Below are 24,618 nucleotides of genomic sequence, written 5' to 3' on the forward strand. Positions count from 1 at the left end.
AGAGAGAGAGAGAGAGAGAGAGAGCCTGAGAGGTCGTCGGTCCATGCCTGACAAAGTATTTGAAATAAAAATCATTTTTTGTCCACACACAGTCCTACATGACATGACAGCATACATTTTCACTTCACTCGCGTCACTTTGTTTGTGAGCGGAGCCGTTGTGCACTCAATTAGCCTACATGTGTTCAGTTATTTTTGTTTCGTTTCCATTGTGTGCATGCGTTGCGCGGTGGTGCGGCCGATCTACAAGCTCACAACGCGTCGCGCTTCAACGCATTGTGAGCTTGTAGATCTGCTCTAATTCTGCAGCGCAAGCCAGCGCAAGCCAGCACGGCACAGCGCAGCGCAGAGGGGGACAACAGGGGGGCCCACGACGGGACAGCCGGGTGTCGCTTAACTAGGATGAAGAAGTGACTGCGGTTGGAAGGAGGAGGCGACGCGCGGCCGTCGGAGGCCCCCCAACCGACGCCGATTATAGGCACGTAGCTGCCTATAATTTTAGCTCTGACTCTGAGATGGAAAGTGTTTAAAAAAAAAAAAAAAACGCTACCTAGCGCTACCTAGCGCGAGGCCTCGAATAATTATCTTGTCCGGACGAGATAATAATTATCTTGTCTGGACGAGATAATAATTATCTTGTCTGGACGAGATAATATCTTGTCCACTCAGGGGCTCCGTAAAGAACACTAATGATTGTTATTGTACTAACAAAATGTAACAATCAGAATCTTTTATATTCATGTAACTGCAGTCTTGTTTCCTTACCTCCGCTTGTGGCTGCTTCTTCTTTTCTTCCATCTCCTTCTGCTTCTTATGGAACTTCTCCAGCTTCTCTCTGTTCTTCGCATCCTTTTTAAGCTGGGCTTCAGTCTTTGGTGGACCTGAAAGAAAGAGAATCACACACACAGACACCAAGAATCACAGTACAGTATTTATACACAAGCATAATATTCTCTTGCAAGAACAATGGAACAATGTGAATCGTGGTAAAGGACTGCAAGAGGTTTGGATGGCGTCTTAGACAGACTTAAACTAGGACTTTAAATGATCCCGTCTTTTATCTACTGTCTGGAAAACAACGGAATCCTAGAAAGCGCACTACAAAGTCAACATTTAGCCAACCATGAAGGAAGGGGTGATTCTCTACATTCCCCATGAAGCCTTGCGCCTCTGACTAGCTGGCAGATGGCCGGGCAGCTGTCGTGTTTGTTCGCCATTGTCTCTGCTGTACAGTAGTTCATTTTTGCAACTCTGTCTCAAAGAAATATCCCTCGTTTCATTCAAACCTGAACAACGATCAGTTTTATTGCAGCATGGTTGTCATTTACAGTGGCCAGTTCTATTTGTTCCACCAAAAGGAGTTTACTGGGGGAACTCTGGTAAAATGATTTTCACGTTATCTGCGATTATAACTGCTGTTTTTTTTCAGTAAACGTTATGCCTTGAACCAGGGATAAAGTTCTCTGGCCTTCTCGGTAAATGCTGACGAAAGCAAGAAGAGAGACAAAACTTGTTTGTCTGCTACCATGTATGAGAAGAAGCCTTTTAAATAATTGAGTGTGGATCATGGATGTTCCCCTTTTTGACAATACACATTATCAGGCAGCAACATCAACGGGTAGTGTACTGTATATCAGAGGTTCCCAACCACTGGTACCCCCCTCTGGTGGTACGCAGAGGAGTTGCCCAAAAAAGACAGGTAGAATGAATTATTACAGGTAGTTCTTCTAACCAAGCAGTTGGTTGAAATAGGCTCTCCAGTTGTGCTGAAATGAGCATGACAGCACACCTAGCCGTTAATAGAAGATTTGAGGACGGATTAATCAGAGCAGCAGCCAAATTGGCTTGGGAATGGATTTTTTTTGTTAATATCTGAATAGGATGGGGCAGGTCTACACTCCTATATTTTAACATCAGTTATTATGCTGGTACATGGAGAGCCAGATATATTCTGCTGTATATCACCTACACACACACTACTAGCCACATCAATAGTGCAAGTGCAAGTTACCATTGACAGTAGCATCAGTGGTCTCAGCAGCAGGAGAGGCATTAGCAGAAGCAGCAGCAGCAGTAGTGCTGCTCTTGGGTGTAACTGGCACCATCTTCTCACACAGACTAATCTTTCCCAAGACCTTGACAAACGGAGGCTGGTTGATGCATGTCAGGAACCACCGGGTGACGTTACAGAGGACCTTTCTGTCTGGAGCCTCCAAAGCCTGACACACAAAACAAGGACAAAATAAAGGTGGAAAATGTGGTTTTCTCAGCAATAGTTAGGCCTACAGCTGAGCAAACACTGAAGTACGACTGAGATAGGTTTTCAATAGAGAGAGAAATCAAAAGAGCCAACATCTGGGCAGAGGAACCGGGTTAAACTACAATAAGAAGACACACAAAGCATGACTGTAGTGTACAATGGGCAACATTACAACCTAACTGAACTGGAGAACATATGACACTGGAAACTTAGTTATCCTCCTGTCCAGAGTGCACTGAATATCACCATAGAACTGTGCATGCAGTGATAAAGCTGTTTCCTATGTTTTAATTTCTAAGTTTAGTTTTTAGTTTTTTACTTTGTGCTTTGCAATGTTGTGTAAAACAGTCTTGTCCTTCCCCAAATCATCTTTACTTGTGTTGGACACCTTTGTGGCCGAGTTTGACACTCCAGTATTCAACATGCATCTACCTGTACTAAAACAGGTAATATTCATGTTTATACTGTACAAAGATTAAAAGTGGCACAGTAAGTTAATGAGTATCTACTCTGACCGTTTGTAAATGATCTGATAGATCACTCTATGTCAAAACCAGAACATACAGTATTTACAAAACACACCCAAGGACATGTCATTTGGACGACATTGACAAATATTTACTTTTGAGATATAAACACGATTTTAAGCAAGTCACGGGCTTTTGCAGTAATCCATTACAAATGGTGCAGTTTGTATGAAATGAATTGTTTCAAGAAATGCACTGGTTGTTCTGCAAATTAAGTAAGTAATAGAAAAATGCAACTGTAAAATGAATCCTTGTTCAGGTTCGACTCCCGAGCCTGATGGGCTGGCCTTTGCTGCGTGTCACTCCCAATCTCTCTCCCCCTTTCCTGTCTGACTACGGTTCCCTATGAATAAAGGCATAAAAAGCCCCAAAACAAGTCTTAAAAAAAAAAAGAATAGTATATTATTGATTTCAGCTGTGACATGACCTGCTTTAGTTACTTAATTACTATATTAGTAGGTTAATGATGACTAGTATTAAAATGTTATTGTCTTTTTATGTCCAATGTATTTGTATTTAGTTCATAAACTTGACATAACTAAATGCATTTGAAATTAAATAAAAAGGTAACTTTCTTCAAATATAGGAAAAATAGCTGATCTATAAGCTCAAAACGTGCCGCAGTGCGCGTTTTATCAGCTATTTTTGCCACGACAGTAATATGCAATGTGGCCCTCTGAGGTGAGTGTGGAAATATATAGTGGCCCTCCTCGCCATCGTCAAAGTTGCCCACCCCTGACTTACATATTTGAAGGGCAGGAGGACTGCCATGGCTACAGCCATGTCAGCCAGGGTGATGCCCTCTCCCACCAGGAAGGTTCTGGGTTCCAGGGCCTGGTCTAGAACCTTCAGGACACGCATCATCTCCGCCCGAGACGTCTGCTGGAGCTGAGAGTCAAGATTTGTATTCTTAAATCTTGGTTCTCTACCAATATTGTACAGTATATACAGCAAATATATGTATGTATGTGGGACTGTAATATATACTGTGTGTGTGTGTGTGTGTGTGTGTGTGTGTGTGTGTGTGTGTGTGTGTGTGTGAGGGTGTGTGTGTGTGTGTGTGTGTGTGTGTGTGTGTGTGTGTGTGTGTGTGTGTGTGTGTGTGTGTGTGTGTGTGTAATCTATAATAAATATAAAGTAAGCACACAGATACCAAACAGCATCTCAACGTAAAATGAAATCCATGGATGTAAGCAAGCGTTCACTGTTATGTACTACTTTACCTCTGCTCTATCACCAAAAGGATTTGTCTGCAAATAATTTAATATAATCAATAAATCCCATTTTGACTGCTGTCAGCAGCTGGGTGAGAAATACAAGAGCTTTGTTCCAAAATAGATTTGGTGCTGTGGTTCGACATTCAAGAAGGAACTGCTGACAGCTGTCAGAGAGGACTGATGCAGACTGACACAGAACACATCTGTGAATGAGCAGTGACACTCACACGGGTTATTCATACTGTGTATTATTAATATACACAGTTATTGCTATTAATCAAAGTTGAAATTCTGTTGATTGATTATGATTTTTTTCCCTTTCCTGTATACAAACTGGGTAGGCAAAAAGTTAGCTTCAGCCTACACCTTTTTGGTCCGTTATTTTCTTTTTTCTTCTAAATTGCCTTTTATTATCTACTGTAATGTATTGTTGGATCAAAATAAACTAAACTAACTAACTAACTCTTATCATCATACATCAGCCAATCAAATCATCACATTCCGTGCTACAAAGCCCCTCAAAAAGTAGCAGATCTGCAAGCTCAAAACTTGTGGATCTGCTACTTTTGATGTGTTGGGTGTTAATTTATGAAAAAACACACAAAGTTAGAATATGGATATAAGAGTATATCTGGATATACAGGGGCGGCGTTGGCTTAGGAGTAAGTAGAGTGACTGGATGGGAACTGCAAGGTTGTCAGTTCGAACCCAGGCTCCCCCAGAGTTAGTGTCAAAGTGTCCTTGAGCAAGACACTGAACCCCTAATTGCTCCCGATGTGCAGGTTGGTGCCTTGCATGGTTTCCTCCAGCATCGGTGTATAAATGTGTGTGTGAATGGGTGAATGTAATGCACAATCTATGTAAAGCGCCTTGGATAAAGGCACTATATAAATGCACCATTTACCATTTAAGAGGTTTCTGCCCGACAACAGCAATATATAGAAACAAAAATTACGTTCCCACTACTTCCCAGCTTGAAAGGTATACCAACGACGTATACCAGCGGTGTAACAACAGGTCTAAATGGGTTAAACTGGTGCAGAAGTATGATGCTCTCACCTTCTTATCGAGTCCAATCATCCCCATCAGTGGAAACACCACAGCGCAGGACACCGGCGTGAGTTCGTTGTCTGCAAAGCTGAGCCACTGCCACACCTGGCTCTGTTGCTTGTTGTCCAGCCCAGCCCTTTTCCCCTGAGAGGCCAGGTACCAGGCCACAGCACTGGACCCGCACAGGACAGAGGCCCCTTCCCCGGCGCCCAGCACCAGGGCGGGTCTGGACCGGGCATTTAGCGAGGCCGGGGGGTCCGCTGTGACAGTGCAGGGACGCGGGCTTGAGGTGCAGAATTCGGCACTTATGAGAGCTAGAAGACTCCTGAAGTCATCAGGGTGCGGAGACACATAGAGGGACGCCATCCCTGCACAATTCAATTCAAAGGAGCTTTATTGGATGAGAAACATTTTCATTGCCAAATCAAGTGTAAAAATATAGTAAAAATTTGTATAGCTAGAGGGGGTACAGGCTACAGCATTGTGTAAACCCGAAACAGATCTATGTCACATTGCGTTATTATGTTATACAGGGTATAAAGCAACAATCTTTTGCAGTCACTTTTAACCAGCAATTTTTCTCAAGAACACAGACAAGATAGATAACAGTGGGTGACTGGTGAGTGCCTTGGTGGGCGTGTATGACTGTCAGCCAACAACTGCCACCCTACTGACCACATTACATTACAGTGAATGCCAGCCCACAACAGGAGATGTCAGACTAGTCTGAGAAAATAATTAAACATGTTAGTTGCAAAATATGCACTTTCGTGGTAGCAGAGTATTATAGTCACTTTTGCGACGATATGCTGGTCAGTGATTTAAGCCGACCTAAGCCATGTGAAACAGACCACAGAGATAGCTACTGTACAACACGGCACTAAACTTTTAACGTAATTTAATATCTGCATTGAAATTGTAGCTCAGTCAGTCTCACGATGTAGAATTCTTTCGCGTTTTCCTCTAAACCAAAATGACAACGTGAATAAAACACGATGTTGGCGCAAACCTATTGTTAGTAGTTGATCATCATACCTTTCCTTTGAATGAAACAGTAAGAGACGTCAGCTTATGTTAGCAACACAAGGGAGACGCACACGCACATGAGCCGGGCGCTGCCTGACGCAATCATGGAACCAACGTTGTTGTTCCGGGGTTTCTTTTTCCTTAGTGGGTTGACTTCCAATGGAACGGTTTATTACTGCCACCTACTGGGATGGTGTGTGAGTTCTGAGAGGGCATTTTTCATCCACCCTCCCCAAAATAATATTAATATGTACAGACAGAGACAGTACAGTACAGTATCACCTGAAAACGTTTTGTGCCAGGGAAAATAATACAAGATTTTAGCTCTGGTCCATAGCTCTAATGTGTTGTGGACCAGAGCTAACAAGATTTGTTGAAAATAGATCTAATTCTATTCTACAACGCATCAAATTGATGCATTCCTTTGTGAGGCTATTTTTTAATATCTAGGTCTTTAGGATAAGGTTAAAGAGGTTAAACTGATTCTGATGCTATATTAAACTACTACTACTGTAGTTAATTAAAATTAAAATGTTGCTGGAACCTCGAAGACAGGGACCCATGGGAGCCCACGACCCCACTTTGAGAACTGCTCTATAGTTACAAAAAACAAAGTATTCCTTTCCCCTCCAAAAAACATAGAAAGTGGCTCCACCTGTCAGATTATCTTTTCAAGTCAACCTCGATATTACACTGCACTGACACATGTCATGAATGATCTGCTTCTCTGCAAGTCCTGACATGATGTATAACCTAGAGGTGCACATGTTAGTAATAATACTGGCAGGATGTCAATTATGTTGTAACTTGTGATATTGTACATATTGTGACCATTTGTGTCGGTTCTCATTTGTGTTCACAACATTACTGTCAGCTGGGCAGTTGTTGTTAAGCCCTGCCCAAAACTCACCCATGCCAATACTCCAGGTCTATATGACTATATGAGGCAGGGAGAAAGGCTTCGAAACATGTTACTTTCCCCAAATTTCTTGTAATAAGGAGTAAAGGTTTGAAGCATAGTCAAACATTGCTTTTTAATTTCCATGCAGATAGGGATTAAGGGATTTACTGGCTGATTTGATTGCCTTGTGGCAGCAAGTGCTATGTGGGCTGTTGGTAAAACAGTTTCCCTCTTACCGCTTACCGCTCTTCTTAAGAGTTTAATAGGGTATTACTCTGTACCCTATCTCAACTGCCACATAGGCTGCTGAACATTGTTTTTGAATTTCATTATTTTTCTTTTAGGTTCTTGCAATATGGATACTGATTGTTGTTAACCTTTTGAGAAACTGTTTTGTTTATGAAAATTATTTTTTGTATAAACAGCAACAGTCAAAGTACAATCAAACACTTAGTCCAAGATGGATAGCACCAAAAAAGTCCTTGGAGTCTTATTTCCATTTAGGCCCTACTTTAGACAGATGTGAAATTGTGAATGGCATATATCATTTGTCTGGTGTATGACCGCTTCTCATTCTGGTTCAACCTCAGAACTGACCTTGATATTTTAGGTGAGATTATAAATGGAGGAGAGACATCCACACCCACACACAAAATGAGGCAGGTGCTAAGCAAAAAAAATAACATGAAAATTGAAAACTAAAAGAGAACACTTTGTTTGACAACTGGAGTGAAGCTCCAGTTGTTTTGATGCACCTGAGTGCTGCTGTGACGTTTCGGGCTCTCGCCCTTCCTCAGACTGTTATCATAGGTGACATTTCTCTTCTTGTCTCTCTCAACTCCACTGCACCTCCTAAATCATTTCTGTCATGGGTTCTGGCATATTGGTTCGCCTGCTCTACCCATAGATGTTCTGGCACTCAGATTAACTTCACTTTGTTCCCCAATTGCTAGTAGAAGTAGTTGTGTATGTCATTTTAAATGTTGTGTCTTATTTGACCTTCTAAAATTGAAATTGAATGAGAGCATTATGATCATGTGTTTTCCATCCACCCACTGTGAGCCTAGTACTGTATTGTTCTGCTGAAAAAAACTGAAATATGTCACTCATTTAGCTTCCTTGAACACTAGCTCTGGAACGTGTGCTAATAGTACATGGCCATTTGAGTTGTTTTTCCTCATTACATACAGATTACAGTACATTAGTTTACATTGGTACATTGTCTGGTATTTATGGCGGCTGTGGCTCAGGAGGTAGAGCAGGTCGAATCCCGACTACTCCTGTCCACATGTCGAAGTGTCCTTGGGCAAGACACTGAACGCTACATTGCCTCCAATGAGTTGGTCGGTGTGAGCTTGCCACCATTGTGTGAATGTGGGAAGTGAGGACGCTGACGTCGACTGTTCGCCACTTCACCTCCCAATTAATTAACCATTGTAAAGCTCTTTGAGCACTATAAAACTATTGAGCGCTATAAAAATGCAATTCATTATTACATTGGTTTGATAAGAGGGATATTTATAGGCTAAATGAAAGTCACAAAGGAGAAATTATTTTAAATCAGCATTTAATTTAATCAAACACACAGAAGCAAATATTCAGGTCTATTGTATGTATTGAAATGCAAATAGTTGAGTTGTGCAATTACTACCAAAGGTCAACTCAACAGCAAACTTGCAATCAGGCACATTTAAAATTGTGGTAGGCTTACTGCATGGGCTCATACTGTACTGTAATGTAATGTAGTTATAAGCCTATTAGTGTACAAAGTATAGTTTAATGTAATTTGCACAAAGAAAATGTGTTCTTGCGTGTGGTAAGCTTTCTGCTGCTGGCCCAAATTATTCATAGCATCTATGAAATTGTTCAGCAATCATTTTTGTTGGACTCTGGAAAAGTTTATAATGTAGGTGGCCATCTTCTGGACGTCTGGATTACTGCAATCACTCTGACTTCGGCCCAAATACCTCCATCACTGTATTAACAAGCATCTCCACAGTCCCCAAGGCCAACCTTCCACTTAGACTCACCACGTTCCCCACCCCATTGCCCCCTCTCCATGCCAGAGTTCCCAGCCCTCCACCCACATCTTTGGCCTGAGCACCCATCTCTGACAACACTGCCCCCGCGTACTCCTCGCTTTGTTCCAAGAGCCAACCCCCGCAGAACCGTATGACCCACCAAACGTTGTCGACCACCCCACCGACTAGCCCCGCTGTGTCACAGGCCAGCGTGCCCAGCCCTGTCATCACAAGATGACAGGTAGAGAGCAGGGCTTGCAGAATGGTAGAGGTACAGAGGTACAGTAGAGAGAAGATGTCCTCTCCTAGGCCCACCACCGTATCTATGACTGTCCACACAACAGACACCAGGTCAGAGCCAATGAGGTGGAACAGCGAGAACACATGTCCTGGCAGAGCGCAAAGAACTCCAAGATCCTCCTGGAGAATATATGTCACCTGCCAAGACAAGACAAGACACGACATGATAGAGTGAGTTGAAAAGGTCTGAATACTGAAATTATTCGTGGTGATTCAGCAATGCCTCGCGATTCAGCCGTGAGCGATTCTGCATCGATAATCAATAATCGAAGCCTAAATATAATTATATATTATAATATAATTCTATATAATTATAATACTGTATATAATATTATATATAATTCTATAATGTTGTTCAGTATATCTGACTGTATAAATGTGTAATAGAAAAATGTGATGCATCGTAGAATCTAACTGAATCGAATCGTTACCTGGTGAATCGTAATTGAACCGTGAGGGCAGGGCACACCTCTAGAATATATATTCCATATATGGCATAACTAGACTCCTACACTGTTATGTAATGTATTGGCCCACTCTTTCTGTTCTTTATTTCTTTTGTAAACACACATTATTGAGCCTGTCTAGAGCTTTAAAAAATCCAACATTGTCATTGTTGACCCCCACCCCCACCCACACATTTAATTATTGATGTAAAACACACATGATGATTACATTACATTTACAAACTTACTAAATAATCAAAAATGGTGGATGTGACTGCTTTCTGGACATTGCCTATCTGGAACTGTCATTAAGGATTAATCAGGCCCAATGTGGACAGACCTAATATCAGACCTGAAAGACTTACTGACCCGGTGATGTAATGGATGTGTTGTGGGTTGATTATACTGTGAATAGGCTGGAGGGAGGGGTGTGTGTGTGTGTGTGTGTGTGTGTGTGTGTGTGTGTGTGTGTGTGTGTGTGTGTGTGTGTGTGTGTGTGTGTGTGTGTGTGTGTGTGTGTGTGTGTGTGTGTGTGTGTGTGTGTGTGTGTTTGAGTTCAATTTTGTATACTTTGAAATGATTATACTGTGTTTTTGCCTGATCAGAAAACAAATAAAAATTGAATGAGAAAAATAAATAGTGGATGTATACCCACATTTGGGGTGACAGTGTTGAGTGTCAGTATTTCATTATTAATGATTTAAATTGGCTAAAACATATTTTGCTCAAAAAGACCATATACTGTATAGACAGCACCAGCACCGCATAACATCCGGCGCATCAGACTCAGCTCCTTTACTGCTAGCCAGCCAGCATGCTCAAGCAACCCCCTATTGATCCACTAACTAATTCTGAATGCTGCGACACACCTGGTCTTCAATCTCCCTAGACTTTGAGTCTCTCCCTTCAGTAATCCTTTCAGTGGTGTCTGGTTGCTGCCTGCATCCACATCTAAACAACACTGGTGTTGACCTACAAAGCAGCTTAAGGACATGGCACCCATCCAGGGCATGATCCACCACCACTACATCCCATCCTGTGCACTTGGATCAACTAACTAACAGGACATCTGTCAGTCCATTCCCTACGACTAGTCTGGGACCAAAGCTGCATGTGTTCTCTTCACCCTCCTGGCTTCTAAACTGTGGTACTAAACAACCCCCTCCTCCCACGGTCAGGAGGACTGCAGTCTCACTCCTCATTTTCCACTGCAGCCTTCAGACCTCACCCCCTACTCTAGCACTACTCATTCCCTTGTATCACTACTTTACTTGTTGCCTATTTTCGATAGATGCAGGTTTATACTGTGCAATCTTGCAGATGTATATTTGTTACTTGTTCATTTTTGTGTCTAAGTTATTTAGATAGCATGTTGTTTAGACATGCTAGGTATGAATATTTTCCTCTGACATGTGGCACTAAAGTGTTTTCTTTGCAGCATATATTATTTACATGACCATTTACCCTGTCATTTGCGTACTATGCTATTTACTTTGATCTTACACTTTGTAAGTCACGTTATGTGTTGTGTTTATAAATGTTACAACATGACGCATAATATATGCATGCCTCTTACACCAATCTTTGACTTTGTAAGTCACTCTGGCCTCTGGAGATGAGCATCTGCAAAATGCTCACATTGTGACTTGTAATAGTATATGGATTACCTGTCCTGGTAGCTGTGTAACAATGGAGACAACAGGGCGGATTGGCGCAGTGATGAGGTACACAGAGGTCGTCAGGATGTAGAGAAGCGTGCTGCTGGAGTTGGTGTCTGTCTCCAAGGCATCCACAGTCACGTTGTCCTCCGGAGATCCCACAGCCTTTGTTATGGCAACCTCCAAGTGAGTCACGTCACCCTCCTCCGTCACCTCACCATTGTTCTGTGATATCTCTTCCTCTGTCAACGTTTCTGGCGCGATGTCGCTATCCTGAACTTCCAGTGGCTCCGCGTCTGCACTGGTCACCTGTTCACCTTCTTCGTCCGGAGCATCTTCTGTGTCTTCCTGATTCACCTGTTCACCTGCTTCGACCGGAGCATCTTCTGTGCCTTCCTGATTTACCTGTTCACCTGCTGTGTCCGGAGCGTCTTCTGTGCCTTCCTGAATGTCTTCATTGGAGTCTTCATCAACAGTGTTATCAGAGCTCACTGTCTCTGCGGTTTCAGACAAGGCATCTGTGAGCACATCCACTATTCCTCCCTCGGCCTCCCCATCTGCTCCCCCGCACCCCTCAGAGAAGAGCTGCACGCCCCCGAGCATCTCCTCCAGCTCCTCGATGCCGACCAGCCTCTCCATTACCCCTAACTCTCTGACCAGCCCCACGCTGAAGCCAGCATGGTCCTCCGAGCCAGAACAGCACACTGCGGTCCACAGGAACCCAGTCTCGCACATGCCCTCATCTCCATCCTCTGCAGACCCTAGTCCCCCCCTCCCAGTCAGGATATAGAGGTCACCCCCTGTGGAGTCGCACTGGGGGCCGATCGGGGACCGGACCAGGGCTGTGACCCAGGAGTCCCACAGCTGGACAGGGGAGTCTGCTGCGACTTGAACGATATCATCGCCATTCTCTGTCTGGGAGAAAGAAAATGGTAAAATATCAAAACTGAACTGTGCAATAAAACAAAATGAAGTCAGGATATAATTATAACCCATGAGGCGTACTGTATGCCTATGGTTCTTCATTTTCTGATTAATTGTAAATTAGATTTTAGTTCAATTTTGTTACACACTAAATCATGGAAGCAAATTTAGCAAAGTAATTTAAAAAAACCAATGATGAAATGGGATTCAATTAGAAAACATGTAAGATTTTTAAAATTTTGTGGGTGAGATAATAAACAATTATACAATTGTCTGCCCCAGAGCAAGCAGTAAGCAATCTTTGACATTAGAGTAAATAATTGACCTCAAGTATGTTTTTTAGATCCTGTCTAAAACAATCAAAAAACACTTGCTGATCAATCCAAATGGCTCCTTTTACATTGTGTTCTCTGATGTTTTCTATCACTGACACTCATGTCCAGAACTTTGCAATCTGTTGCCAGTCGGTTGTTTACAGTGCACTGCACACATTGTAGGGCCTAATCTGAAACTGCATCACCCAGAAGCATAATCAACGTTGTCACATCACATCAGCTTTACAGATGGTTGTTGAAAATAGCACTTGTTTACAAGGTCTTTTATGATTGTCATCCAACGGCATACTTCACATGGATGTTAAAGTAGCAAATGCTTCCTTTCCAAAAAAATAACTCACAAGAAATAATGGTATTATCTGTCAACTACAGAGTTGTTACCCATCATTTGTTTTCATTGTTTGCCCTCTATGAGTAGGTGTCGCATTCTTCAAATCAAATGTCAGCTCATTTTGGAAAACTCTCCAGACATAAACATGCCCTTACCACCAGCTCACTCTCTGCCCCTTCGTCTCTCTCTGTCACCCATCCGTGGCCGAGATGGTAGCCTCTGAAGACAGCGGTGGCACAGGCTGGGTCATAGAGCGTGGCAGATGTCTGTCCCCCGGGCAGGCTGTGGCAGAGTGGCTGCAGTGGAGGCAGTGCTGTTGCCTCTGTCCGCACAGAGGCTCCCAAGGGGGGCGTCTGCCTGTAGAAGCAATGGCTGCAGCGAGAGAAGTCCGTCTCTGAGTGGTCCTCAGCTGCAAGAGACAGGCCCGGGCCCAACGCTGCCAGCAGCAAGACAGCTACAGCCCCTGCTATTGTGACAGGATGCAGCATGGTGGTGGTGAGCTCAGCAATTCCCCCCCCCCCGCCTCTCTCTCTCTCTCCCTCTCTATCACGCACACACAGAGAGTGGGAGGAGAGGCTTATAAATTATCCAGAGGTTTCCGTAAATTTAAACGGACAGAGATAATGGTGGTAATGGTGGCCACGGCGTTGGCAATTTCCTTCCTGTCGATGAGTTCTTGACTATTGACAATTTCTCCTTGTTTTTCTCTCCTCCACTCCATCTGTACCCATGGCCGTCTTCTTGTAACGCCTGGTTAAGTGTGTGAGTTATAGAAGGTAAGAGTGTGTGTGTTGCAGATACAATCCTGCTTACCCTCTCATTTCTCTCCACACTGACAACCTCACACACCCCTGTTCTGTGTCCCTCCCTCCCTCCCTCCCTCCCTCCCTCTCTCATTCACTTTCCCACTGGCTGTAACTCTCCACCTTACCCACCATTCTCGTTCTATTGGTTACACCTTTCACTCCCCTGTGCTGTCAAGGTACACAAGCCAAGCCCACACCTTATGACTACTGCCAAGTCTGCATTCCCTGTTAATACCCTTTCAGGGTGGGTTAGTCAATTGATTGACAAGCCCGGATCGCCTATTGTTGAGATAAAAAACACTCCTTTTTGTTGGAGCCCTCACTGTGTCAGTTCAGGTCGTTGCTTGGAGAAACTATATGATCCAATTACATAAGTACATTGCTACATTGTGGTTAAAACCATAAGTCGCTTAAATGACATTTCTTAACCCTCATTAAAATTGTAATCCTGAGAATGGGGGGGGGGGGGGGGGGGGGGGGGGGGTCATAGTCTCAGCCATGCGTGGTGTATGACATCTAGATCCCTCCAACAAGAACAGGAAAAATAGACTCATCCATGACCCCAAGGTCACATCTGTCTGCCTAAAATATTACAAAATCGCCAGTTAGCACTGGTTCTCTGCTTTCCAAAACCGTTATGAAACAAAACCAGATCTGGCATCAGATAAGGAGCCTTGTAAGGAGCAGATCCTCTTCTCTTTTTGACCTCTGGAAAGGTTGAAACCAGCCAGGTAGCTGTCACATTTTGTGACATTACATAATTCCTAGGAATTATGACTCTGAGTGAAACAAGTGCACACAAAGATGAAGATAGAGGAAAGAGGATTCTTCCTCGTTCAGTTGTACATAACATAAAGTTTATGTAATGTTTCTGATTTAACAACATCTTAAATCGTTTTTCATGCGCTTACTGCACATTCCCACTCCGTGTATGCTGTGGGTGTGTATGCATGTAGGGTGCATACCTGGCTGACTGACAGCTTTGCTATGAGCGCTGCAGGGCGTGAAGCTCTGGGTGGGGCAAATGAAAGCACCAAAGGCACTCTAGGAAACAAATTCAATAAAAGATAACGTGTTGACTCATTGCTAACGGTTTTAAAGTTTGAAAACTTAAAGTGTGCAAAAGGTCTGTGAACAAACATGCAACCGCCTCCTGCCATCAAAACATCTGTTTGAGATGAAAGGGCCTGCGAATGTACAGCATGTTGTCAGCAGATTGCACAGTCGGTGAAACCTGACACCACCCACTAAGCTATCGGAAAGAATCCCCTGAGTCAGCAGAAATGTTACAGTTTTAATGTAATGTGATGACACATGGGTACAAAAAAATGAAGAAAACATTTAACATAATTCCAAATAAAAGCAGCACTTTAAGGGTAAAGCAGTTAAACTTGAAGGATGCATTTGTATGGTTAGAAGTTAGAACCATTAATGTATCTCAATTATCTATTAAAATAACTTATAAATCCAGAGATCCAACAATCGCCTGTAATCTTACAGAATATGGCTTCACTCATATTAAAATTGACATGTGGGTAGACGGCGGTCAGTCATCACCGTTACTTGCTGCAAACTGTGACAGTGCTTCTTACATGTGCATACCCGCCCCGGTATATGGAACACCACTTGAGACTGGATGTTCTAGTTGTGATGGCTTAGCGGAGGCCTGAACATCTACGTAGTTTATTTGCAGTACCTTCACTTCAATGTACTGCTTTCTGATAAATGCACACATACAGTGTATAGTATACATGTAGCCACACACGCACGTGTGACATTAGGACATCACTACAAAGATATGTAGTGATTTGTCAGTCTTTCTCCGAGAATTAATTAACCACTTAATTAAGCCCTATATGCGTTGTCATTACGACAAATAGCGGAAATAGTTGACCTGCTATTCTTGTACAAATAAAAAATATGTAATAAAATCTTTTTACATTTTTTAAAAATTGCCATTAATTGCCGTCTGGGTAGATTGTCTGGTTCGCCAGAGGAGGACCAGCAATTAGCTAGGAACCATGTCACAGACAGCGTCGCACGAAAATGTCAACTGGGGGACAATTTGTTTTATCCCTATTCTTAAAACTGTGTCTTCAATGATGAAAAACTGATATAGTAATTGATGTAAAAGATGAACATCCTCATAGTATCTACTCTGTATGGGAGAGTTTAGCAGTAGTGTTGCAGTTAAACCAAAGTCCACAAGGGGGTGCTTGGCTCTGCTTTTGCCAATGTGGAATTGGTGGTTTGCAGTGCAGAAAAGAAGACAGAAATAGTTACATATAAAATTACCACATTCCAGCTATTTCTTCACAAATACACACACACACACACACACACACACACACACACACACACACACACACACACACACACACACACACACGCACACACACACACACACACGACACACACGCACACACAGTTCACTCATTGGGGATATCGATGACTAGCTCTGCCTCGTCTTCTCCCCTGTCTTCATCTCGGTCGCTGTCTCCGTCGCTCTCGCCCTCCTCCTCGGCCGCGTCTCCGCTCAGCATCTGCCTGGGCACCCAGCTGAACGGACCGCTGGTCCCCGGGGACGCCATCGGCGCCACAACCTGACCAGAGCAGAGCAGAGAACCAAAGAGGGAGGGAGGGAGGGATGACGAAGGGGGGGGAGAGATAGAAGGAGAGAGGGTGATTGGATGAGGGAAGTGGTAATAGTTCTGTTGAGTAGATATAACATGTATAACATGTAAGTCACTAGTACGGATAGGAGCATCTGCTGTGATGCCTAAATAGTAAATTGTAAACATGTGGTTGTGATTTTACATGACAAATTATTTGCTTCAACATCAATATAGTGGAAGGCCACCCAGGCTTGAGTGAGTGGGAAATGGGAAAAACAATAATATACCAAAACTTTGTACTTTGTAAATCTACCCTAAGTACCCATACTGCCAAAGGTCTGTAAAGTTAAAATGAACAGCAATGTTATAATAATAAATTAGTCTTTAGGCTCTTGGTACAGTAAGGTATAAATAAACCTGGAAAAATTGGAACAGTCAATGCTAGAAATGGCCATTTCTCTTACCATAAGCCCTCAATGGGGCCTTGGGTTAGTGCCAATTTGCTTAATTCCATCGAAATAAGTAGTAAAGTGTGCCGCTTGAGATACTAGTTACATTATGAATACATTTATTTTTATTTTCGAGCGATGGAAATAAGCAAATTAGCACTAAAACCCAACACCCCATTGAGGGCTTATGGTAGGGGAAATAGCCAATAATGCGTTTTTGCACAAAATAACACCTGGACCACTTTGGTGGGGACCTAACAACAAATAAAGGTAAGAAAGCCTTCTAGCCCGAAATTCTACTTTAAGTGTAAAGGCACAGATGAAGTACGCTTTTGAAAGATGTGCTTATCACCATAAAAACAGACACAAACGGACAAGTATGTAGGAAAATATGTTTTTGTGATAGCAACTGACAGTATGGTTTATTCAAAACCACTGAATAATGGCCATTGTCCTAAATAGCTTTTCTCTCCTCTCTCACCTTCCCCGTTGTCTCTTTCTTGTTTTTAGTCGTCTTTGTTTTTCTCTCTTTCTTCATTCGCTCAGCTGGGGGAGCCAAATACTCTGGTGGGAAGGGCATCTGCCCAACACACACCGAGTGAACAGAGTCATGCACGCACGCACATACACACACACATCCAGGAAAAGACACACAAGCATGCAGACACACACAGACACAAAAATACAGTCACAAACACAAAAATGATGAAAAAGACAATGAAAAACAGAAATGCAAAAAGATTTTTAAAAAATAAACAAAAATTTGACATAACCGGTAACAACTTAACCAAATTATATAAATAATGTCAAATGAAAACAGGACATCATGTTCTGCTGATGAGATGGCGGCAATGGCAGTGTTGCTGCTGGTCATAATGGGACAAAGTGAGACAGGGACACTCACTGTGTTGAGGTAAGGTCCAGACTGCATGGAGTTGACACCAGGACGGGACAGTAGGGACAGATGTGAGGACGACGAATGAGGAAGGCTTGCACCGGGACAGCTCCTCCTCCTACGAGGGGCACCAGAGCCATGGTGAGCAAGAAATGGACAGACAGTCAGTGTGAGTGTGTGTGTGTGAGAGAACTGCAAAACTATAAATAATTGGCCCAGGCCGTAGCGTAACGGTCTGGGCACCGGACTGGTGATCCAGTCGCGGTGTGCCGCAGGTTCGACTCCCGGACCCGACATGGCCTTTACCGCATGTCATCCCCCCATCTCTCTCCTGTTTCCTGTCAGCCTACTTTCTATCCCTTAAAAAAAAAACAATAAAGGCGTAAGCCGCAAAAAATATCTTTAAAAAAAAAAAAAAAAAAAACTATAAATAATTTTACTTCTCTCAGAGAGACCATACTGGTCCTCATTTACATTCCTTTAAAGGATAATAATTGTGTTTTCATTCATTTTGAAGTGTTCCAATCAGTCAGTATGCTGCCTACCAATCCATAAGCATATTTTCTATATCTCCTCTGTGACCTGTTGTGTATCATGTGGTGGCATGTGGACCAGACCAGTACAGCCCATTGTTTCCACAACTAAAAGTCCTAAACACATGCAAACAGAGCAGACTTTGATTTCCCTACCGACCAATGATATTAACCACATGAACCCTAGTGTCCCCATATTCAGTAGGCAAACATTCACTGAAAAAAAGCTGATCTAAAGCTATTAGCTTGTAGATCAGTTAGATTTGGCGTCTTGGTTTAAATGAAGCAGAGCTGGTAGAGCCATGGGGGATGCCGGTCTAAAGGTTTACAGTAGGTGATTTTTTTTTTTATCCCACAATTTTGTAACCCATTTTTTTCACCCAGTGTCAATTATCTAATGTAATCCTGGGCTCTACAATTCCTCTGCCAATCTGGGGGGCAGCGGACTGACCTCATGCTTCCTTCTATGCATGAGGAGTCCAAGCTGCTTCTTTTCACCTGACAGTGGAGTTTCCCCGGCCGGACGTAGCACGTGGAAGGAACACGTTATTCCGACCAGTTCCCTTCCCCTCCAACAGGCGCCACCGGGCTGGCCAGAGAGAGGTTGTTTAGAGACCAGGATTACTGCATGTTTTGTGAGGGTACCTAGCCTAGGGGAAGAACATGCAAACTCCACACAGAAAGGCCCTTTCGCACTGATGACGCGGAGGAGAGAACACGCCCACAGCATCTCCAGCGGGAATCGAACCCAGGACCTTCTAGCTGTGAGGCGACAGCACTACCGACTGTGCCACCGTGCCCCCCGGTTTAGGTGATGACCAAATGGGAGGAAAATATATCCATGTACATAAAGGCCAGTGATGTGCTGTCAGGATCAGGACAGGGACTTATATTGTGCTTCATTCTGTTGTTACTTTGTATGTCCATCTTTGTCCGTGTTCTAGTTCCTCCTATTCATGCGCTGCCTGAATGCGTTAAAAAAGCCAACAGCTAAATGTGTCAACATGACTCACACAATTCATGTCTTGTTGTCAATGTCAAACATAAAATGAAAGAGTTGGACACATCTCTCCTGCATTAGCTGATTGGAAAACCCCAACTCAAACATTTCTCTTTCACCCTCCCCCTTTTTGATTTATTTTTTGCCATTTTTATGCTTTATTATTTCAGACATGAGTGTGTCTGTGGCCAAATACAGTCTGGAAACCAAAGGGTAGAGAGAGACATCACATGCAAGACAAGACGGGGCTCAGGTTCTAACCCAGGTCCTGGCACTCACAAAGAAGAAACATACGGTCTGTGCCACCAGGCACCCCCTCAACCAGTGTTGCCATGTGTCTGCTTTTTATAAGCGACTTTGGTCTTGTTTTTCTGGAGTCACTAGTAAATATTGGTGGTTGCGAGTTGCTATTTTTTGGGCTTGATTCTAAAGTGTAGATGCTTATTTAGGCTTGCTGTCCAATGTTCAAACCAGTGGTTCTCAATTTCAAGTCAAGGATCCCCAGATAAATATGCATTTGGCTACAGACCCCCATCTGAAGACATTTTGTTCCAGAGCGCGCCATGTTGTTGTGATGCGTTGTGAGCTTGTAGATCGGCTATATTCAAAATTGTCAACGGGTTCAAGTGGTAAACTTGGGCTTGTTTTTGTAGAGCTCACTTCTTTCCACCGTCTCTTTCTCTCTCCCTGGGCCCCTCCACATCGCTGTTGTCTGAGGACGCAGTTGCATCTGAATCTGGGACAAAACACATGGCATTATTGATCCAGTTGGAACAATGGAAAGGTTGCACAAGTGCTGAAATGCAGACGTGCACATTCCTTAACATTCAGTGATTTCTTCTTAAGATAAGAAACAAAAAGAGAATCACCTGATGAGTCTTCGTCAACCCTCTCATATTGTAGCAATCTGTCCAAGAGGAAGCTAGAAAAGATGTAAGATACCACAATATAAGATCATCTTAATTGGTGCACTGTGCAGCCAAGTTACTGAGGTTAAGTTTAGGAATACGTTTAGGGTTATGCGTTAGGCAGTTTATGAATAATGTTAGGTTTAGGCATAGTATTACTGGGGTTACGTTTAGGAATAAGGTTAGGTTTATGCATCATTTTTCAGAGGTTACGCTTCGGAATACCTGGTGGCGACTGGCAACCATTCCCAGGTTGCTAGATTTGCCCCGGAGTGAGTGTATTTTGGGGGCGAGTGTTCTTATTTCTGTGTACCAAGCAATAGGCAAATATATATAATACAAGTGCAATGGGATTCCCAAAACAGAGCATATACGGAGAGCTATCTACTCAAGATTAAGTAGCTGCAATTTGCAACACCAGATTGTTTTTTTTATGTGTTGAATCTAGAGTTGCAACACCAACCATTGACAGCCCATGCATCCAATCCAAACATCTGATTGTATTAAACAACATTAAACTCACCAACATTGAAGCCAACTATACGGAAATTAGCTACTTTCTGTCAAGAAATTCCGTGCAGGTGATAAGAGTTGGTGTTTGGAAGCGCTCATTTTCAATAACACAACCTCCTGCTGTCTCCTGCATTATGTGGCTGTGCAATTTTGAACTTCCAACGAGTGCTTCCAAACTCGGACACTTAGTAGCGCATAACATGTCTACATTGGATTTTTATGAAACAAGAACTTTGTAGATAGAAAGATAATTCCAGCTTTCCATACTACAGCTGCAATGTTGGTGAGTTTAACGTTTTAATACAATCGGATAGGAATTTTCTGTTTGTCAATGGTTGGTGTTTGTCAACTTTAGAGTAAATATATATTTAAAAAAATCTAGTGTTGAAAATTGCAGCTAAAGATTAAGATGTATTAATTCAGTTTCTACTCACCTTTTATCTCTGGAGACTTTAAGCAGTTTCCTCTGTGACCGCCTTAGTTCTTCTTGGAAACACTCCTGTTCCTGAGTGACAGAAAGGAATAAAAGAAACATGAGAGATGAGACCATAAAAGGCAAGATGAAGATTTAGTTTGAATCAGAGTTCTGAAAATGTCTACTTTATACTCACATAGATCAGAAACTTTAACTTGCGTTTGAGGTTTTTATATTTCCGCTTATAATCCACTTCTACATCGGCCTGGCCATTCATTTCTGAAAGACAACACGTCCATATATACCACAGTTATGTGATTTATTGATGTAATTATTAACAGTTTTCAGAATTACAGTACATTTCAAGTACAACTCAATACAAAAACTGTCAACTGTGAGTGGATGACACCATAAAGTATTACATTTGTTTACAAGAGGCTCCACCATTTTAAATTCATCATAACAGACGTACAAATATACACTTCTATATAGCCAAGAACAGGAAATCATCATAAAGGATGTAAAAAAGGGGGGAAAACATACTGTATACAGTGGGGGGGGAAGGGGTGGATGGGGATTCAGACTTTACGGTGGCCAGTTTTGAATTGCAGAAGTCCGTAGGTGCCCTTTGAGACCAGTTTTGAAGGAGTCAAGGGATTCACATGTCTTAATGACAGTTGGTAGGGCATTCCACATTTGTGTGGCATAGGAGCGACCCTTGTTTGTGCCGAATCTGGGTTGCACATGGTTTGAAACAACAAATGTAAAGAAAAAGAAAAAACGGTATGCACTAGTTTAATAGTTCTCAAACAGTGGTCCTTGAGGGTGGGTTCCAGGTGGTCCCCAGGTAAATTATGGATAGTTGGTAACCGAATGGACCCCTTTAGATCATTAACTCTTGACAGTATAAAATTAAACCAAAATGGACACTTAGGGTCCATTTGGTTTCATTTTACACTCTCAAGAGTTACATTATTGTGTTTAACAATTGGACTACTTAATTTACAAGAAGTCTACACAATTAGAGAATGTAGAAAATCTGTTATTTTGATCAACGTTTGCCTGGCTGGACGACATACGTCTACATAAATAGCATGGCATTGATTGTGGACAAAATAACCGTATCCGACTAGCCTAAATGTTTGGGCTAGTATCCGACGATCATAACAAAATACATATAATAATTAAGTCTTGGGCCCGAGAGACTAAATCTCATAATCGTGGTCCATGGCTCAAATCCTGAATAAATAATGGACCTTGAAAAGATGAAAAGGGTTGAAGACCACTGCACTATATAGTTGGTTAGCTAACGCTGTTAGCTACACTGAGAGCATGAGATAACTATGATGTCCTGAATAGACCTTTCAAATGAACCAACAGCCAAAACGAAGCAGTCATCATTTCAAAAGAGTCGATTAAATTAAAAGTACATATCTGACTTCGAAAGACTAGTATTATGTTCACCTCTCGTTTGAGTCTGCTGCCTGTGCGTCGTGTGCGACATGTTCTGTTGTTTACAACGGCGACGTCATGTTTCAGCGTCGTTTTGGGTGGAGCGGCAGCCTCTTGATGTAAACGCGTGCGTGTGCGTGCGTGATAGTTTCCTAAATTATTGAATTAAATTTCCATGAATATCTGAATTCAAGCGTTAAAGGCTATACTTAACGGAAGGGTAAGTGGCATTTTTTGGTTAAATAAATAAAAATAAAGGCCCTTAATTAAAACAAGGATCCAGACTTCCCAAAACAAACTGCAGGCTTCTATTTGGCCTCTCTCCCCGAACCCACCGAACCCCTGCCAACTTTGACAGGCTGGAATGGCTTAGGGTTGACGACAGAGTACAGCATCTTGCAATGGGTCTGGTCCACAAGATTCTATACAGCACCGAAGATACCCGCATGTAGCCTACCTGTATACTTCCAAGTTCCATGAAGTCCACTGTCCACACCTCACACCCACAACACCAGAGGGAGTACAACAAACCATGTGCAACCCAGATTCGGCACTAACAAGGGACTAAATTAATTTCACTCTATGCCACCAAAATGTGGAACGCCCTACCAACAGTCATTAAGACATGCGGATCCCTCGACTCCTTCAAAACTGCTCTCAAAGGGCACTGACTGCAATTCGAAACTGGCCCCGTAAATTCTGAATCCCCCATCCACCCCCTTTCCCCCTCACCCTATGTTATTTTTCCCCTTTTTGCCTCTATCATTTCCTGTTTTTGGCTATAGCCTAGTGTATATTTGTAGGCCTACTTCTCTAAATGTTTTGATTAATTGAAAACGTTCGGCCCTATTGTAAACAAGTGTAATGCATTCATGGTGTCGTCCATTCACAGTTAACAGTTTTTGTATTGAGTTGTGCTTGAAATGTACTGTAATTCTGCAAACTGTTAATAAATACTTCAATCAATCAATCAACCAAAAGGTAGAATCACTATATTCTCACTTCTTGTTCAATAACAGGGGTCTCCCTGTCTGTCCAGGACAGGTCTTTAAACAGAAAATACAATTTCATGTAGGTGAATGTCATTCATTCAGGGAGTAGTGTATGGCTAGAGTATAGATAGAGAGTATACAGTAGCCATTTGCAGCTTAATTGTCCAGTAAAAATGTGTCTCATTCTTTGTGGCATCACTTACAATTCCACTTGTTTTAATCTGTATCCTGACTGTGTTCTCTTTAAAGGAGCATTCAGTGATTTGGGTGATTTGGAAAACCCCCAGGGTCCGCCCTGGTAACGAGATTGTGCACATGCGTGCACTACAGTGGGGGGACACACAACAGGCCAACAGCACGCACACCAAGGCCCGCCCCCGCTCAATCATGATTGGCGGAAGGCCCCTCTCTATCCTGATTGGATGAAGACTGGGCCACCTAGCCAAAAACGAGGTTTTTTGACCGCAGGGGTTAACTGGGAACTCCTTATATGGTCAGCACACTCTATACTGATAGTAGGGAGGATTACCACAACAAAACCAAAAAAGAAGTGATATTTGAATTAGGGTGCCGGCCCGATTCCTGTGAGCCGGCCCGCGTTCGAAACGGTTGAGAAATGACAGTTACCGTGTGGGTGTGGGGGTCCCTCTACTGTACCTCTACTGTATTGTACTGTACTGTCACTGTATACTGTACTGGCACAACGGAAATCACCATATATACAGTTAATGTGTGCGTGTGTGTTTGTGTGTGTGTTAGGTTGCACACAGGTGGTGAAAAACAACCGTGCTGTTTTCGTGCTCAGACGCACCCACCCACCCACACACATAGCTCCGTGAGAGAGTGGTTGCACCAATCAAAAAAAAAGATTCATGAATATATAAAATCACATTATCCCACTATTTGACAAACAGAAACTGAAATAACAGTTATGCCCACGGTATGGCCCATGCAAGATCAGTTTATAAAATATTTGTTCAGTGCCACCCACTTCATAGTACTGTTACTGTAGTAGCTTACAGTACTGTAGAGGGCAGTGAGTTCT

At 42.7% G+C, this 24,618-nt stretch overlaps 3 protein-coding genes across 4 annotated transcripts in view; all 3 read right to left on the minus strand.

The window, feature by feature from the left end:
* Positions 1-6,151, minus strand: part of vars1 (valyl-tRNA synthetase 1) — a 37,590-nt gene extending 31,439 nt beyond the window's left edge. The window contains exons 1-5 of the mRNA XM_083761353.1: positions 6,089-6,151; positions 5,063-5,421; positions 3,531-3,674; positions 2,011-2,218; positions 765-880 (exon numbers count right to left, since the gene is read on the minus strand). Coding sequence (XP_083617479.1) covers positions 765-880; positions 2,011-2,218; positions 3,531-3,674; positions 5,063-5,419 — 825 coding nt within the window. The 5' untranslated portion in view covers positions 5,420-5,421; positions 6,089-6,151. The remainder of the gene's footprint in view (positions 1-764; positions 881-2,010; positions 2,219-3,530; positions 3,675-5,062; positions 5,422-6,088) is intronic.
* Positions 6,152-8,539: 2,388 nt separating this feature from the next.
* On the minus strand, positions 8,540-14,940 carry LOC310855596 (uncharacterized protein). The gene is made up of 4 exons (XM_083760664.1): positions 14,767-14,940; positions 13,151-13,745; positions 11,415-12,320; positions 8,540-9,439 (listed from the first exon to the last, which is right to left on the minus strand). The coding sequence occupies exons 2-4, from the start codon at positions 13,481-13,483 to the stop codon at positions 8,924-8,926; spliced, it is 1,755 nt and encodes a 584-aa protein (XP_083616790.1). The 5' UTR covers positions 13,484-13,745; positions 14,767-14,940; the 3' UTR covers positions 8,540-8,923.
* Positions 14,941-16,050: 1,110 nt separating this feature from the next.
* On the minus strand, positions 16,051-22,650 carry ino80e (INO80 complex subunit E). Of its 2 annotated transcripts, none has more exons than XM_083760665.1 (8): positions 22,594-22,650; positions 21,326-21,408; positions 21,149-21,219; positions 20,163-20,215; positions 19,954-20,029; positions 17,770-17,878; positions 17,347-17,445; positions 16,051-16,404 (listed from the first exon to the last, which is right to left on the minus strand). In XM_083760665.1, exons 1-8 carry the CDS (start codon positions 22,631-22,633, stop codon positions 16,231-16,233), a joined length of 705 nt encoding a protein of 234 aa, XP_083616791.1. In that variant the 5' UTR covers positions 22,634-22,650; the 3' UTR covers positions 16,051-16,230. The 2 variants fall into 2 exon arrangements, with proteins under 2 accessions (XP_083616791.1, XP_083616792.1); XM_083760666.1 differs by having other exon boundaries at positions 22,569-22,636.
* Positions 22,651-24,618: the final 1,968 nt, after the last annotated feature.

Source organism: Protomyctophum parallelum (assembly GCF_964188405.1).
Source record: "Protomyctophum parallelum genome assembly, chromosome: 3".
NCBI lineage: Eukaryota > Metazoa > Chordata > Actinopteri > Myctophiformes > Myctophidae > Protomyctophum > Protomyctophum parallelum.